At 39.8% G+C, this 14,005-nt stretch overlaps 1 protein-coding gene across 1 annotated transcript in view; it reads right to left on the bottom strand.

Annotated features, from left to right (window-relative positions):
- Window positions 1-13,661, bottom strand: part of osbp2b (oxysterol binding protein 2b) — a 60,204-nt gene extending 46,543 nt beyond the window's left edge. Inside the window, exons 1-2 of the mRNA XM_079608640.1 lie at window positions 12,648-13,661; window positions 2,150-2,358 (exon numbers count right to left, since the gene is read on the bottom strand). Of these exons, the coding sequence (XP_079464766.1) occupies window positions 2,150-2,358; window positions 12,648-12,952 (514 nt within the window). The 5' untranslated portion in view covers window positions 12,953-13,661. The remainder of the gene's footprint in view (window positions 1-2,149; window positions 2,359-12,647) is intronic.
- Between the last annotated feature and the right edge of the window lie 344 nt (window positions 13,662-14,005).

Below are 14,005 nucleotides of genomic sequence, written 5' to 3' on the forward strand. Positions count from 1 at the left end.
GCTAGAAAGCAAAAAGTACATTTATGGTAAACATCTGCAGCGGCGAGATCATTCTAATCAAAAGCAGAAGCCATCTGCTTCAGGAGCTCAATGACAGCTGTGTGTGTGTGTGTGTGTCACAGGAGAAGAGCGTTTCAGGTCTCAAATATAGGACAGCGCTGTAACATGGCGAACGTGCTGACCCGCTCTGACCCCCGAGTACTGCCAAAAAACTAACACAACACACTGACTAATCCTACTGTCTTGTATGATAACATTTAGAGCCTGACCCAAGAGTTCAATTACAATGACAGGGAGCCCTGGGATGACAATGATCTTTTTTTTCTTTGCAGATTTGTCATGGAAAGGAAGTGAGCAAGTACTGTACCTGTAAACACATGCAGCAAAAGCTTTACTATAGGAAATAATGGCTAAATTATTACACAAAACAAAAGTGGGCAGCATAATTTGGAAATATTTACATTGACTGCAATGATACTGACCTTAAATAAGACACTCAAGATTATTTCATTTATATTGCCATTCACATTTGAGGTTTTTGAGTAATGAATGCTGTACGTTGTTTATACCCAACTCTCAGGTTGAAACTGAAAGTAGTAAATAGCTGGAGTCTTGCAGTCCTTGTAAACATATCCTCTGGGGGACAGAACTGGAATCCCAAAATTTGAATGAATAGCACTATTATGCAAACATAATACATCAAATCATGCTCCATGCAGTTCCATCTCATCTAGCCTGGTTCAGCACTCGGTTAATGAGAAGTATGAACAGATCTATGGGATTCAAGCCAAAGACTATTACCAGCCATTCGACAGCTCAATGTTCAGGGCAAAGACATCTTTAGGGAAAAGAGAGATTTGACCTATCTGAAGCAAAGCAGTGACCCACATAAGATACCACAAACTAAACAATCCACCAAAACAACTTCTTTGACCCACTCCAGTCCAAATGCAATCATTTCAGGTTCAACAATAAGGATGGCCTGAACAGCATGATCATTTCACACCAGCTGACAGAGCTGTCTATTGTCCCATCTGGCCAGTGCTGGATTCTCACTGTAGTCTTAATAATCTTCACATTTAAATATTTGGTTTTCTATGCTATATTGACCATTGCAACTCAATTCTAATGTTATGATGTAGATGGTGGCTAACATACAATTTGTAATTGTTTTGGAATGATAAAATGATAAATCATGGATTAATGCAAGTATGGCTTTTGAGTGTCATGGTTGATTCTTAGTTGTACTATATATGTTATTTATTGCGAGTACTTTATTATTATTCCAGTACTTTATTATTCATACACATGGCAATTTAATATGTAATTTTCTTTTTTTTTTTACATGAGCTGTACTTTAAATGTACTTAAAATCAATAAAATATATATTTTTAAAAATCATGCGTCATTGTTTTATTCAGAAAATATTGTGTTATAGCTTGCAATTACCAGTTCGTATTGCTTAAAATTAAATAATTTCATTACATTATATTTTCCTAACATCTTGTGTTATTAAATCAAAGATTGATTATATAATTACATTGACTTAAAAACTACAGTACTTGTAAACTTTGGGGCCAGTAAAAATCCAATGGCAGGGCAAGTACAAATTTGATTGTTTGAAAAAAAAAATCCTTGTTGTTGAGCCCTACATTTTCTGCAAGCAAACACCCTTTTTTTTACTCTGAACTACACACCAACCCTGTAAACATGATGCAAAGCCTCTGTAAGAAGCCCATTCACCTTACCAGACTGGTAACAGTGTGTTAGCGGGGCTGTGTGGCCATTGTCTAAAAGCACAAACATTTTCCACTCAAACCCTTTATGCAGAAACTCAATTAGCACAATTAGTGTTCAGTTCAGAGCAGATAGAAGCTTACTGCCAAAAAACATGGAAGCAAAAGAACATTTCTGTACTGTTTCAGTTACACAGTAACACACTTTCAAACACACGACAAGATGCCATGTTGTCAATATGGTCAGTGAGAGTCCTGATTTGCAATTGATTATAGCTGAATCATTGTGCCACTTTATTAAAGGGACAATAATCATTTAGAAGCCCAACACAATTACACAGTTACAACGATCCATTTCAGCTGGAAAATATGAACTCAAAAAACTCAAACTGTGTTGATTAGAGTCTTGTTACCGGACTGATCGTTCATCATTCGGATGGCTTTGGCCTTAGCCAGCTCCAGCGCTGTGACCCATCTCTGCCTCTCCACCTCTGTGCTGGCTTTCAGGTGATAGGTGCGCCCCCCGCTGCTCAGAACAATGTTGCAGGCGTCTTCCGTGTCGATGTGCGCTGTGGCCAGGTTGATGGTGCCGCGACACGTATGGGCCATCTCCGCCTGCGTCCTACCATGAGCGACCAAAACGTGGAGGGGACACAGGAAATCAGAGGGAGGTGTTAGTACACGATGGGGAGCAAGAAGAAGCACAACATTGTTAAATCATTAATACAAATTTCCAATTTGAAGCTGCATTACTTTTTAAGCATATACTGTACGTGTGTAGGATAGCTGTACTGTGAATGAAATCACATGTACATTGAATGAGGTAATGTAAGTCAACATAGATCAGACGTGTGTAAGAGAGAGAAACGCTGAGCACCCGTTAGCGTTACGTTACCATACACAGCTGCATACTGAGCGGGCAGAGAATGGAGGTTCACGGCTATTGTGTGTCAGCTGGCCAAACAACAACACTCAAACAAACCAGCCAGTGTCACACACACAGAGAGAGAGAGAGAGAGAGAGAGAGAGAGAGAGAGAGAGAGAGAGAGAGAGAGGAGAGAGAGAGAGAGAGAGAGAGAGAGAGAGAGAGAGAGAAGAGAGAGAGAGAGAGAGAGAGAGAGAGAGAGAGAGAGAGAGAGAGAGAGAGAGAGAGAGAGAGAGAGAGAGAGAGAGAGAGAGAGAGAGAGAGAGAGAGAGAGAGAGAGAGAGAGAGAGAGAGAGAGAGAGAGAGAGAGAGAACTTAAAGTCCCATTATAAAACCACAAAAAAAGCTACTGTACTGAGGCATATCCTTATGGAAAAACAACATTCCTCAAACAAGCAAAAGAGAAGAGCAGCACAGTATGGTAAATGCAGAACTAGCTTTGTTTTTCGCTGTTCTCTACAACATCCCTGACCTCAGAGTCTTCATAAGAATCTCCATTAGTGAGAGACTGATGCATCACTCAGGAAGATCGATCAACAAAACAACGAGCCATTCGAAGATTATTGGCAAATGCAAGCATTTTGATTACAAAAAATAATTGTATTCTTGTTTTTAATTTATTAATACTTGAGTAAAAGACTAGTAGACAAATAACTTAAGATTCAGTTCATTTAAACTGACAAATAAAAGAACAGTAAAAATATTCTCTCAACTATAAATATGAGCTCTAAAAAATGACATGTATAATAATTAACAAGAATGTAACAGAAACATTGTTAGACATCATATCAACAACCCTAACATTTAGGAATAAAGAGAGAGAGAGAATGATAGATATAGAACTATAGAGTGGTAAAACAATAGATAGAGCAATAGAGTGAACGATATAGAATAGATAGAACAATATATAGATAGAACGATAGACTGAACGATAGGTAGAACAATAGATAGACAGACAGACAGACAGATAGTAAAATGTCTGGTTGAGGGTGTCTGGTCTTTGAGAGTGTGGAATATCTCAGGCCTGAAAGGATCCCAGAGCCTCTTGTGAGTCTGTCAGGCCATTCTGAGGAACTCTAATTTAACCAAGCCTTAGAGGCCTAACAAAAGCTTAGAGCCTCACAAAACACAGTTAAAGAAAGACAGAGATTACGAAACACTGATCCAAACTCCACCACACCACTGACGCTTTGCTGACTCTCAGAAAGAATGGGACTGTGTGTGTGTGTGTGTGTGTGTGTGTGTGTGTGTGTGTGTGTGTGTGTGTGTGTGTGTGTGTGTGTGTGTGTGTGTGTGTGTGTGTGTGTGTGTGTGTGTGTGTGTGTGTGTTGAAAGAGTCCAACGTCTGCTGGCTACATTTACAGTTTCAGGCCTTGGGGGGGCTGATGGTCCGACAGTCAAGCAAACCAAGTAATTGGCTGAAACCAAACTCAGGTGACAGAGTCACTAGGGGGAGGGAGAGATACACATTCAGCTCACAGACCAAACATCAATGACCATATTCATCCAACCTCTCTAGAGCGGAGAATTCATACTTAAAGGGATAGTTCACTTTGAAATTAAATTTTGATATGTTTTAGCTTACCTGAAGTGCATCCAAGATGTAGGTGTCTTTGTCTCCACAGTAGTTTCAATTTTGATATTTTTAGGTCAAACCGTTGTTGTCTGTCAGTCATATAATGGAGGTCTATGGGTACAGACTCCAAGAGCATGCACAGAGACGTCCAAATTAAACAATTCCCCATCGTTAGTGCACATTGATGGCCTAAGACACGAAACGAGCGGTTTGTGTGAGAAAACGAACAGGATTTATATAGTTTTAATCTATTTCAAGCAACCACGTCCTAGTGATCTGTTTACTTAGTCTGCGCAAGCGCCGTCGGGCGCCGGAATGCTCCGGAAGTGCTCTCTCGCGCATGTACGTCACTCATTGTGTACACAGAGATTTCTGCAGTATTACCTTTCACTGAGAACATCTAAAGTTATTTAGACGGAAAAGAAATCGCAATGGAAGATGATTTTGAGACATCAACAGACAACATTGAATTTTTTTCACAACCGTATTTTATACTTGCCAACCTTGAGACCTTGATGCCCATGTTTTATAAAAAGGTTGACAAGACTAAATAAAAACATAGAAATTATGTAAGATAACGTTAATTTAGTTGTAGATTACATTCTCATATCCATTTTTTTGAATAATCTGTTTTACTGCTTTAAACGATTCTTTTGTAGTGTGGTTTTGGTGTAGCCTACTAAAGTGTACTAAAATAAACATTCACGAGTGTACCTGACTTCTTCTCACCGCTGATTCCTGATGGTTTAGAGGACAATTACACCGAGTCGCACCCTGTCTTTTCAAAGAATAGTACACCGGCGAGCGCGAAGTATAAATGCCTCGTGGGGAGGCGCGCGCGCAGTCAGCAGAGGCGCGCGCAGCGGAGGCTCGCAAACCCATAGACGGCTCTGACAGCGCATAGACTGCTTATTTTTCCGTTCTGATTGCCGCGCTTGACTTCTAGGTGTGTAACCTTTATTATTGTTCGGTCTGAAACGGCGCCCAGTGACGGATGGTGTAGCAATATTGTTGTCCAGGTGGAAATCGGGAGAAATTCGGGAGAAAGGTCGGTCCGGGAGATTTTCGGGAGGGGCTTTGAAATTCGGGAGTCTCCCGGAAAAATCGGGAGGGTTGGCATGTATGCCGTATTTATTTGAACCAGAATATACAGATCAAGAACTAAGAGCACTTCCGGAGCATTCCGGCGCCCTACGGCGCTTGCGCAGACTAAGTAAACAGATCACTAGGACGTGGTTGCTTGAAATAGATTAAAACTATATAAATACTGTTCGTTTTCTCACACAAACCGCTCGTTTCGTGTCTTAGGCCATCAATGTGCACTAACGATGGGGAATTGTTTAATTTGGACGTCTCTGTGCATGCTCTTGGAGTCTGTACCCATAGACCTCCATTATATGACTGACAGACAACAACGGTTTGACCTAAAAATATCAAAATTGAAACTACTGTGGAGACAAAGACACCTACATCTTGGATGCACTTCAGGTAAGCTAAAACATATCAAAATTTAATTTCAAAGTGAACTATCCCTTTAAACCCTACCCAAGCAGATAGGAGAAAGAGAGAGAAAGTCGGGGGGAGGAGGTATGGAGGGGTAAAAGCAGAGATCTTAAATTAGCTTCACCCACCCTGCAGGGGACAGACTGGACACAAATGGATGTAAGTGGGTCAGAACTGAGAACGTGAAGCCAGGGTGAGGAAGAGAGAGGACAAGAAAGTGGCAAAAATAAGACTGGGAAAAGGGGATGGGAAAGTATGGAAGCTCGTTTCCGCCACAGAATAAAAATTAAAAAACGTAATTGCAACTTTTTATCTCATTTAAAAAAAAAATCACAATTGCAATTTTAAAAAAATGCAAAAAGTAGATTCTCACACACACAGCAATGACTGACAATCACTCAAACTGGAAAATGTATTTAGTTCAAAAATAACTGAAAGAAGTGTGCAAGTGTCAGTGAACAACACATCGTGCAAAGAGTCTGAATGACATTCCAAAACACCCCGTTCTTCTCAGTTAATCTCCCATAAACCCTTGAGGGACACAACCTCCACTCAGATCATGTGACCACATTCTTCCCAGCAGAATGGATGTTATCACTCATTGCAAAAGAAGGTCGAGCATTGTCTGGGAGCGAACGAGTTAGAGATGCCCTAAAAACAGAAAATTAGCCTAATAGCAATTATTGTTTTAATGACCTGATTATTGTTTTACAAGTTTTGCCTAATACCAATTATTGTTCTCATCTGTCTTTACAATCTTCCAGTTCAATGACATATTTCTCTCTGATATGCCAGACTTCTCCAATCATTTAGTCCCCTTAAATCTGCCTCCATCCAATCAACAACTGATGGTTACAATCAAATCCCGTTCTTTTTTCCTCATTTGTAAGTCACAACGGATTTTTTTTTTCCTTATTAAATAATCCGTTAACTCAGATGTTCCATATGTCACAATAATGGAAGACATGATCCGCTACTTCCATTACATCTCCCGTAAATGACTGAACTGTGTGTGTACAGAACAGGATTAAAAGGTATACTGACAACCAAATTGATCTGCAGTGTGTATGTGGCCCAGAAGCGGTTGCCTGGATGTTCTGAAAGGTTGCTAGGGTATTTCTAAGGTCTAAGCAAACACTATCCTTTTCCAAAAACATCCTAATAAGACTGATATAATTTAAAAATACAGATACCGTCCGACACCTTGAATCAGATTCGGGCAGTCTTTATTAACTAAAACCGTTTCCACTGCAATTGGTTACAATAAGCACATCAGAACATAATAAAGATGGGAGAAAAGTCTGTTAAGAAATCAAACATACTGTACATAGAAGGAAGCAGTCAGCTTATAAGAAGAAGAAAAAACAGGAGGGGAAGATATGTGAATCATCACAAGGAGGAGAGGGAGGTGCTGTGGCCGAGTGCAATTTACGCAGACCATTACACTTTAACGTGTTTTAGCACTGCAGATGACAGAACTGTGTGTGGTGGAGGATAAAACTAACACATCAGCAGAACACATCCAAGGCTTCCTATAGAAAGCCTCAGCATTTTCTTCAGTGTCTGCGTCAGTGTGACAGCACTACAGGGAGCGGAGTTCTTCTGAAGTGCACATTGATTAATGTGTCTCTTAGTAATGATCCACAAGTCTATATGACAGCAAGATCAGTTCGATCCAGCCCATTGAAATGAGCCCAGAGAGAGAAAGAGACAGCGTGAATGCGAGCATACAGAGATCGGCAGCATCCTCTCAACAACGCTCGCATGACTCACAGACACATGCGTTCAGAGATGGATAGGCAAAATGGATTGATGAATGCATTATGATGCACCGCAATATCATGTGATTTCTGCTCAAAATTAGTTCAGAAATCATGGTACTTTAACAAGTTTAATTATTGGACAAATGGAATGAACTGGTACCTGGCCCGATTAAGGGAAAAAAGCATGAGCTTCTTGTTACTGTGCAGTTAGAGGAGAGTCAGCAGGATTTAACTCCCACTTTCTCATCTCCCACTAACTTCTTCACTAACTGAACCATAGGAAATTATATGAAGACAAATGATGCACAGAAAAGAAAGTTCTTAGCCAAAATAAAAAATTATGGACATACTGGCCAGAAAACAGAAATCATAAAATGCAAGTGTAAAATTATACTTTGTTTGGTTTTTTTATTCGGCAAGAACACATTCAATTGATCAAAAATGACAGTACATTTAAAATGTTACAAAGATTTATATATATATTTTTAAATTATTTTTAACTTTCTATTCATCAAAGAATTCTGAAAACATGAATCACGGTTTCCACAAAAACAAAGACAGTTTAAAACAATTCATGTTTTTTTAAGCACCAAATTTGAATGATTTCTGAAGCATCATGTGACACTGAAGACTGGAGTAGGCCTATTGATCCTGAAAATTCTGTTTTAATTCATTAATAGCAGAAATAAATGACCTTTTAAAATATGTTAAAATAGAAAACAGTAATTTTAAATTGTAATAATATTTCACAATATTACTATTCGTACTGTATTTTTGATCAAACTTTTGAGCATAAGAGACTTTTTTCAAAAGAATCTTACCAACCCAAAACTTTTGAACAGTAGTGTACTTACATTACAAATAGATAAAAAATATTGATACAATGATCTGAAATATTTAATGAAATATAGTGAGAAATAAAATTTTGCTATATCAATAGAATATTCTGTTGGCTCAATTGCACAATGTTTTAATGCGGATTTCTTATAAAATGGCCATTTGGGGCCAGTTAAGCTGAAAATAAGAAATTGCTGATACAGAGGCCACCCAGAGAGTCCGAGTCGGCAGATCTCTGCATTTAAGTGCTGTGATGTTGTAATTGTGCATATTTCGCATGCAGCATAAAGCAGATTTGCCTGAGTTGTACAAATCTTTCCATTCGCTTGACGTGCAATATATCGACCACTAATGGACTAATAAAAATGTAGGGATAAAATATATAAATCTCTTGTATTTGAGCAATGGTGCATTATGCAGTGCACATACTCAGGCTACAAGTTCACATCTAAATCATATCCTTTGCTATATCATAAGCCCAGAAGTCTCCTCTACTCATTTTTATTTTATTTTCTCTCTTCCAAGATATTTCCACAGAAGAAAGTAAGTCATTCAATTTGGAACAACATGAAGGTGAGTAAATCATGACGGAAATGTAGGTTTCGGGGCGAGCCAATCATTCCAAGAAACCATTCATAATCTAATGACTGTTGTCATACACTGGCTCTAAAACATATTCGCACATTTACTGTTGCTCTCTCTGGCTCTGTAACGGCGTGTTTGGCAGGTTGATTTGGCAGACATTAGCGCAGCACGTTATCCAGACACTTCATTGTGTTGGCTACGTGCGCACGGTTGCCAGAGCTCTCCGATGACAGCAGATCTAGCTTTACACCACTGCAATCACCTTCCACCATAATAGACTATTAATAGAGGAGAGCAGCAAGAGAGACGCTTCTTCTCTTTCACAGTCAGCAGTGTCGCTTTCCCTTCAGACTCTCCAGAGAGGGTGGAAACCCAGTGGCCCACTGTGTGAAGAGTCAGAAGGCTCACGGGGGCTGCCCAGTAGAGATACGGATTGATGGGCATTGCTTCAGTGCCCTTACAAGAGCCTTTGCCCTTATTTCATTAGCCGCTTGACTACAGATCTGCTCCATGACGCTATCACGATGACCCCCATGACCATCTGATAACAATACAGTTCTGACAACAAAAAGGCTCTCAAACACTTCCTGGATGTCTTCAGTATGCCTTGCTGGATTGGTGTTTAAAGGGTTAGTTCACCCAAAAATGAAAATTCTGTCAGTAATTACTCACCCTCATGTTGTTCCAACCCCGTAAGACTTGAAGACATTTTTTGATTAAATCTGAGAGCTGTCTCACTCCTCCATAGGCTTCTATTGTAATTTAAACTTGCCGGCCCAGAAAGTTAGTAAAGACGTCATTAAAATAGTCCAAGTGACTACAGTGGCTCAACCTTAAGTTTATCAAGCGACAAGAATACTTTTTGTGCGTAAACCCCCACCAAAAAATAACGACTGAGTTCTGAGTGAGTTCACGTAATCTTACAGCGCAGCACTTCTGGGTTGTGCGTCAGAACGTAGGCTCACTATTGGCAAGCATCACACACATGATCAGCGTCGGCCAATAGTTAGCCTACGTTCTGACGTACAACCCAGAAGCGCTGCGCTGTTTCATTACGTGAACTCACTCAGAGGCCCACACAGAAGAAAATGAATAGTTGAATAAAGTTGTTATTTTGGGGGGGTTTGCGCACAAAAAATATTCTTGTTGCTTGATAAACTTGAGGTTCAGCCACTGTAGTCATTTGGACTATTTTAACGATGTCTTTACTAACTTTCTGGGCTAGCGAGTTTCAATGACAATAGAAGCCTATTGAGGAGTGAGACAGCTCTCAGATTTAATCAAAAATATCTTAATTTGTGTTCCGAAGATGAACGAAAGTCTTACGGGGTTGGAACAACATGAGGGTGAGTAATTATTGGCAGAATTTTCATTTTTGGGTGAACTAAACCTTTAAGCTGGTAGGTATTTTTTTAAGACTGAATGACATAGGACAATACCAAAGTCCTTTATCACGTTCACACAGCAACAGAATACAGTTCTTAGTCCTGTTTTTGAGTCCTTAATATGGTTACGTTCACACACAGTTCAGTTATTTAAGGGACTGACAACCACATTCTATAACCAAACTCCCACCTGTACGTTTTCAGGACCGAAAATTAAGGAATTACTTGATCATGTTGATCCAAACCTGTATGAGTTTTCTTCTTCTGTGGATCACAAAAGAAGATATTATAAAGAATGTTAGTAATCAAACAATAGACGGTAACGACTTCAATGGTAGGGAAAAAAATACTATGGAAGTCAATGGCTACCGTCAACTGTCTTACCACCATTCTTCAAAATATCTTATTTTGTGTTCAGCATAAGAAAGAAACTCATACAGGTTTGGAACAACATGAGGAAATGAGGACAGCATTTTCATTTGTGGGTGAACTATCCCTTTAATCACTCAATGTTAATCACTCACTTTGCTTCACATTAAGTGATTCCATGTACAAAAAGGTGATAGAAATTAGTAATTGTCATAATTTGGAATTCAAATGTAGATATATATTTATTCTTCACAACAAATTTCTTTTGTTTAGTTTAGACTACTTCCATGTTATGTTTCCGACATGAATGCATGACATGTCGTAATGAAGAACGCCCGTCCCTGAGGTACAAGTTTCCCAGGTGCACTTGAAGGTAGCATATGTTCTATGTATCAACCTGAAAAGGAAAATCTTCAAAACTATTTGTCAAACTGATATTTTAAATTATATTTGAAGTAAACAACATTATCATACATTCTGTTTCTTTACCTCAAACTTCTGCAAGGTGAGACTTATATTACAGTAGTTGGTAAGGAGTGGTACTGTTTTTTTTTTTTAAATCATACATCTATCCAGGAGGTCTATCTCCTAATATTTTCAGCATGCTACAGGGCAAAAAAAGTCTGCTATTAAAAAGGTCAATAATCTCAAGGTAACTGTTATGCAATATTTTAGAAACAGCAGAATCACCACTAAAAGGACATTCTATGACAATTATAATCGTCATAGCTCAGGTAAGAGATATTAATAGTCCTGCATGCATGTCGTCATCCAAGATACATAATGAGCAATCACTTACACATTTCAATGGGCAATATTTCTGCTCGACTAAATCATGCTTCTCTTATGGGACAGACCTAGCTGTGGTAATGAAGCAATTAAAAGACCGTAGTAATTAGGTTCTGTGACAGTTAACTCATGTGATCCTCCTGTCTTCCTGACACACAGGGAGAGATGAAACATGATTACCACTGCTGGCTCAAGGGCCTCTTAAACAACAGGTGGAACTGCCCGAGTTCACAGGTGACACATGTGAGGGAGGTTTAAATTTTAAAGAGAAACTGTATCACTACATACATAGGCTTCACATCATCAGATATCTCAGCCCCTGTCATTCGAGATGATGTCACACAAAAAACAGCACAATGACCTAAATGTGTTTTTTTCCCCAACCATATAAATAGGCTATAGCCTATGTGAAAACGACCTTTTATATTCTTCCTTTTACTTTAATTGAGTCACTTTTGACTAAATTACAGTATTGTTGTTTTGTTATTTTTTAAGGGAAACTGGTACATTTTTCTAAGGATGTCCTGAATTGGTGTATGGTTGGCTAAAAGCTAACACTGGCTACCACATCTGTAGCTGTCCAGAAGCTGAATTCGGACCATAATAAATGACTGGTTGCCAATTTCTCCATAAAAACAAGCCAGAAATATGATTAGACCGGAATTTGTAAGACACGCCCACATACACACGGAGAAGTCGGTTGTCAAAAATTAAAGTGCAACGACTCTCATAACATAAGCGTCACAGACGATCGCTGTATGAGAATAACCGTTGACGTTAGCATGAGCGCTAGCTGACGCGCTAATAAAAACACAGCGTTCTGTTGTCATTTATTAGACAGTAGTTTATCCGTTCATAATGACATTTGAGGAACTGGTTTGAAAGAAACACATGGTGGCAAAATGAGTCGAGAGTTGAGGGATGGACTAGCAGCATCTGTCTACACTAGAGACGCGCTCATGAAGTGCGCTGATTGTTCGCATGTGTATTTGACAGCTCTCATGAGCTGCCTTGACATGACAGATCCCTACACTGGTCTGCCATAAAAAAAAGAATATTAAAAATGCCCAGTATAGCCCAAATATGTGCAAATATTCATTCTTGTAATAATGACACCAACACAGGTGCATGATAAACAACACCATGCGTGTATGAACGCGAATGATAACGTTAACTTACCTGTAATAGGACAGCAGTCCATTGCTGAGCACGAACCATCTGCGCTGGTAACCTTTAATGTAGTTAGTCCATTTAAAGAGCCAGCCTTTGTACGTGTCCGAGCCCGGGGCTGGAGTCCCGCTCGCTGGCGTGGACGAGCCACTCTTGCCCTGCTCGCTCATCCTCCTCCTGCCCCGGTCCACTGCCGCAGAGTGATGATGATGTCGCCGCTGCTGCTGCTGTTTGCAGGATAAGCAAGAAGGAACTGCTGTGAGAAAGGACACGATCCTGCCGGGGCCGCTGTAGGGAGCGGCCACTCTCCCCATAAACTCTCTGCCGATGCGCTGAGATGGACGGGCTGCCGGAGGAGGAGGAGGGTCTGGGGCAGGGAGAGAGAAACAGCGCACTCTCCCCGATGATAGAGAGATGAAGAGCAGCGAGCGAGCGTGAGAGCAGGAGCGACGACCACTGGCGGCGCGAGAGGAGCGCGCGCTCTGAAATCCCCCGCGCTACATACCTCCAGAGTTTCTTCAAACAATTGGTCGCATTTTTTACTCTACACTGTTCATGTTAAACAAACAAACGTACGTACTGAGTAATGCAAACCAGGTGCTTAACAATAAAGTCTATTAAAAAATGCTAGACACCTTTTCTATATTTAATTTATCCTACATACATAATGTCACGTGGGCTGGACTATTTGCTCCGCTGTTAAATTAACTTAAAACTTTCCAGTAAGTTCTCGCCAGGGAAAATAGGTCTAGTTCTTTTATCACTCAATCGCTTCAACTCCACGTTTCAAGTTTCTATTAGCCGTTCCATATAATTCGCACTAGTGAGAAAACCTTGTGTGAACAAAAATATTGATCAAATCATTTCATATTGGATATTGACTGAAGAAATTGAGCGTTCCATCTTAGTTTCAATACGGGACGGTCACACGCTCACCTTTCATCCGCAAGAGAAAAACACTGCGAGTTGACTTAATAATGACCCCTAACTGCAAGCAAGCTTCGCATTCATTCACTCCGCACTGCTGGAGAACTCTCTCTCTGTATGTGTCAGTGTGTGTGTGTGTGTGTGTGTGTGTGTGTGTGTGTGTGTGTGTGTCAACAAGCGGAGAGATACAAACGCTCTTGGAACACTGCTAGCTTATCCAATCAGATTTGAGGAACGGAACTGTTCTACTGTATTCATTTTAGCAGGGCACCTTATTTAAAGTGTTATTAAATATATTTTAATATGACCAGACCAACAACAACAAAATAGGACAGTGTCCACCATTAATTAAGCAAGTAAATATGTATAATTTTATGTAATTCACATATTTACCAGCGTGGGTCTTAAGTGTAGGCTAATTGTTATATATTTTTTTATTT

This window comes from Phoxinus phoxinus, assembly GCF_949152265.1.
Source record: "Phoxinus phoxinus genome assembly, chromosome: 3".
Lineage (NCBI taxonomy): Eukaryota > Metazoa > Chordata > Actinopteri > Cypriniformes > Leuciscidae > Phoxinus > Phoxinus phoxinus.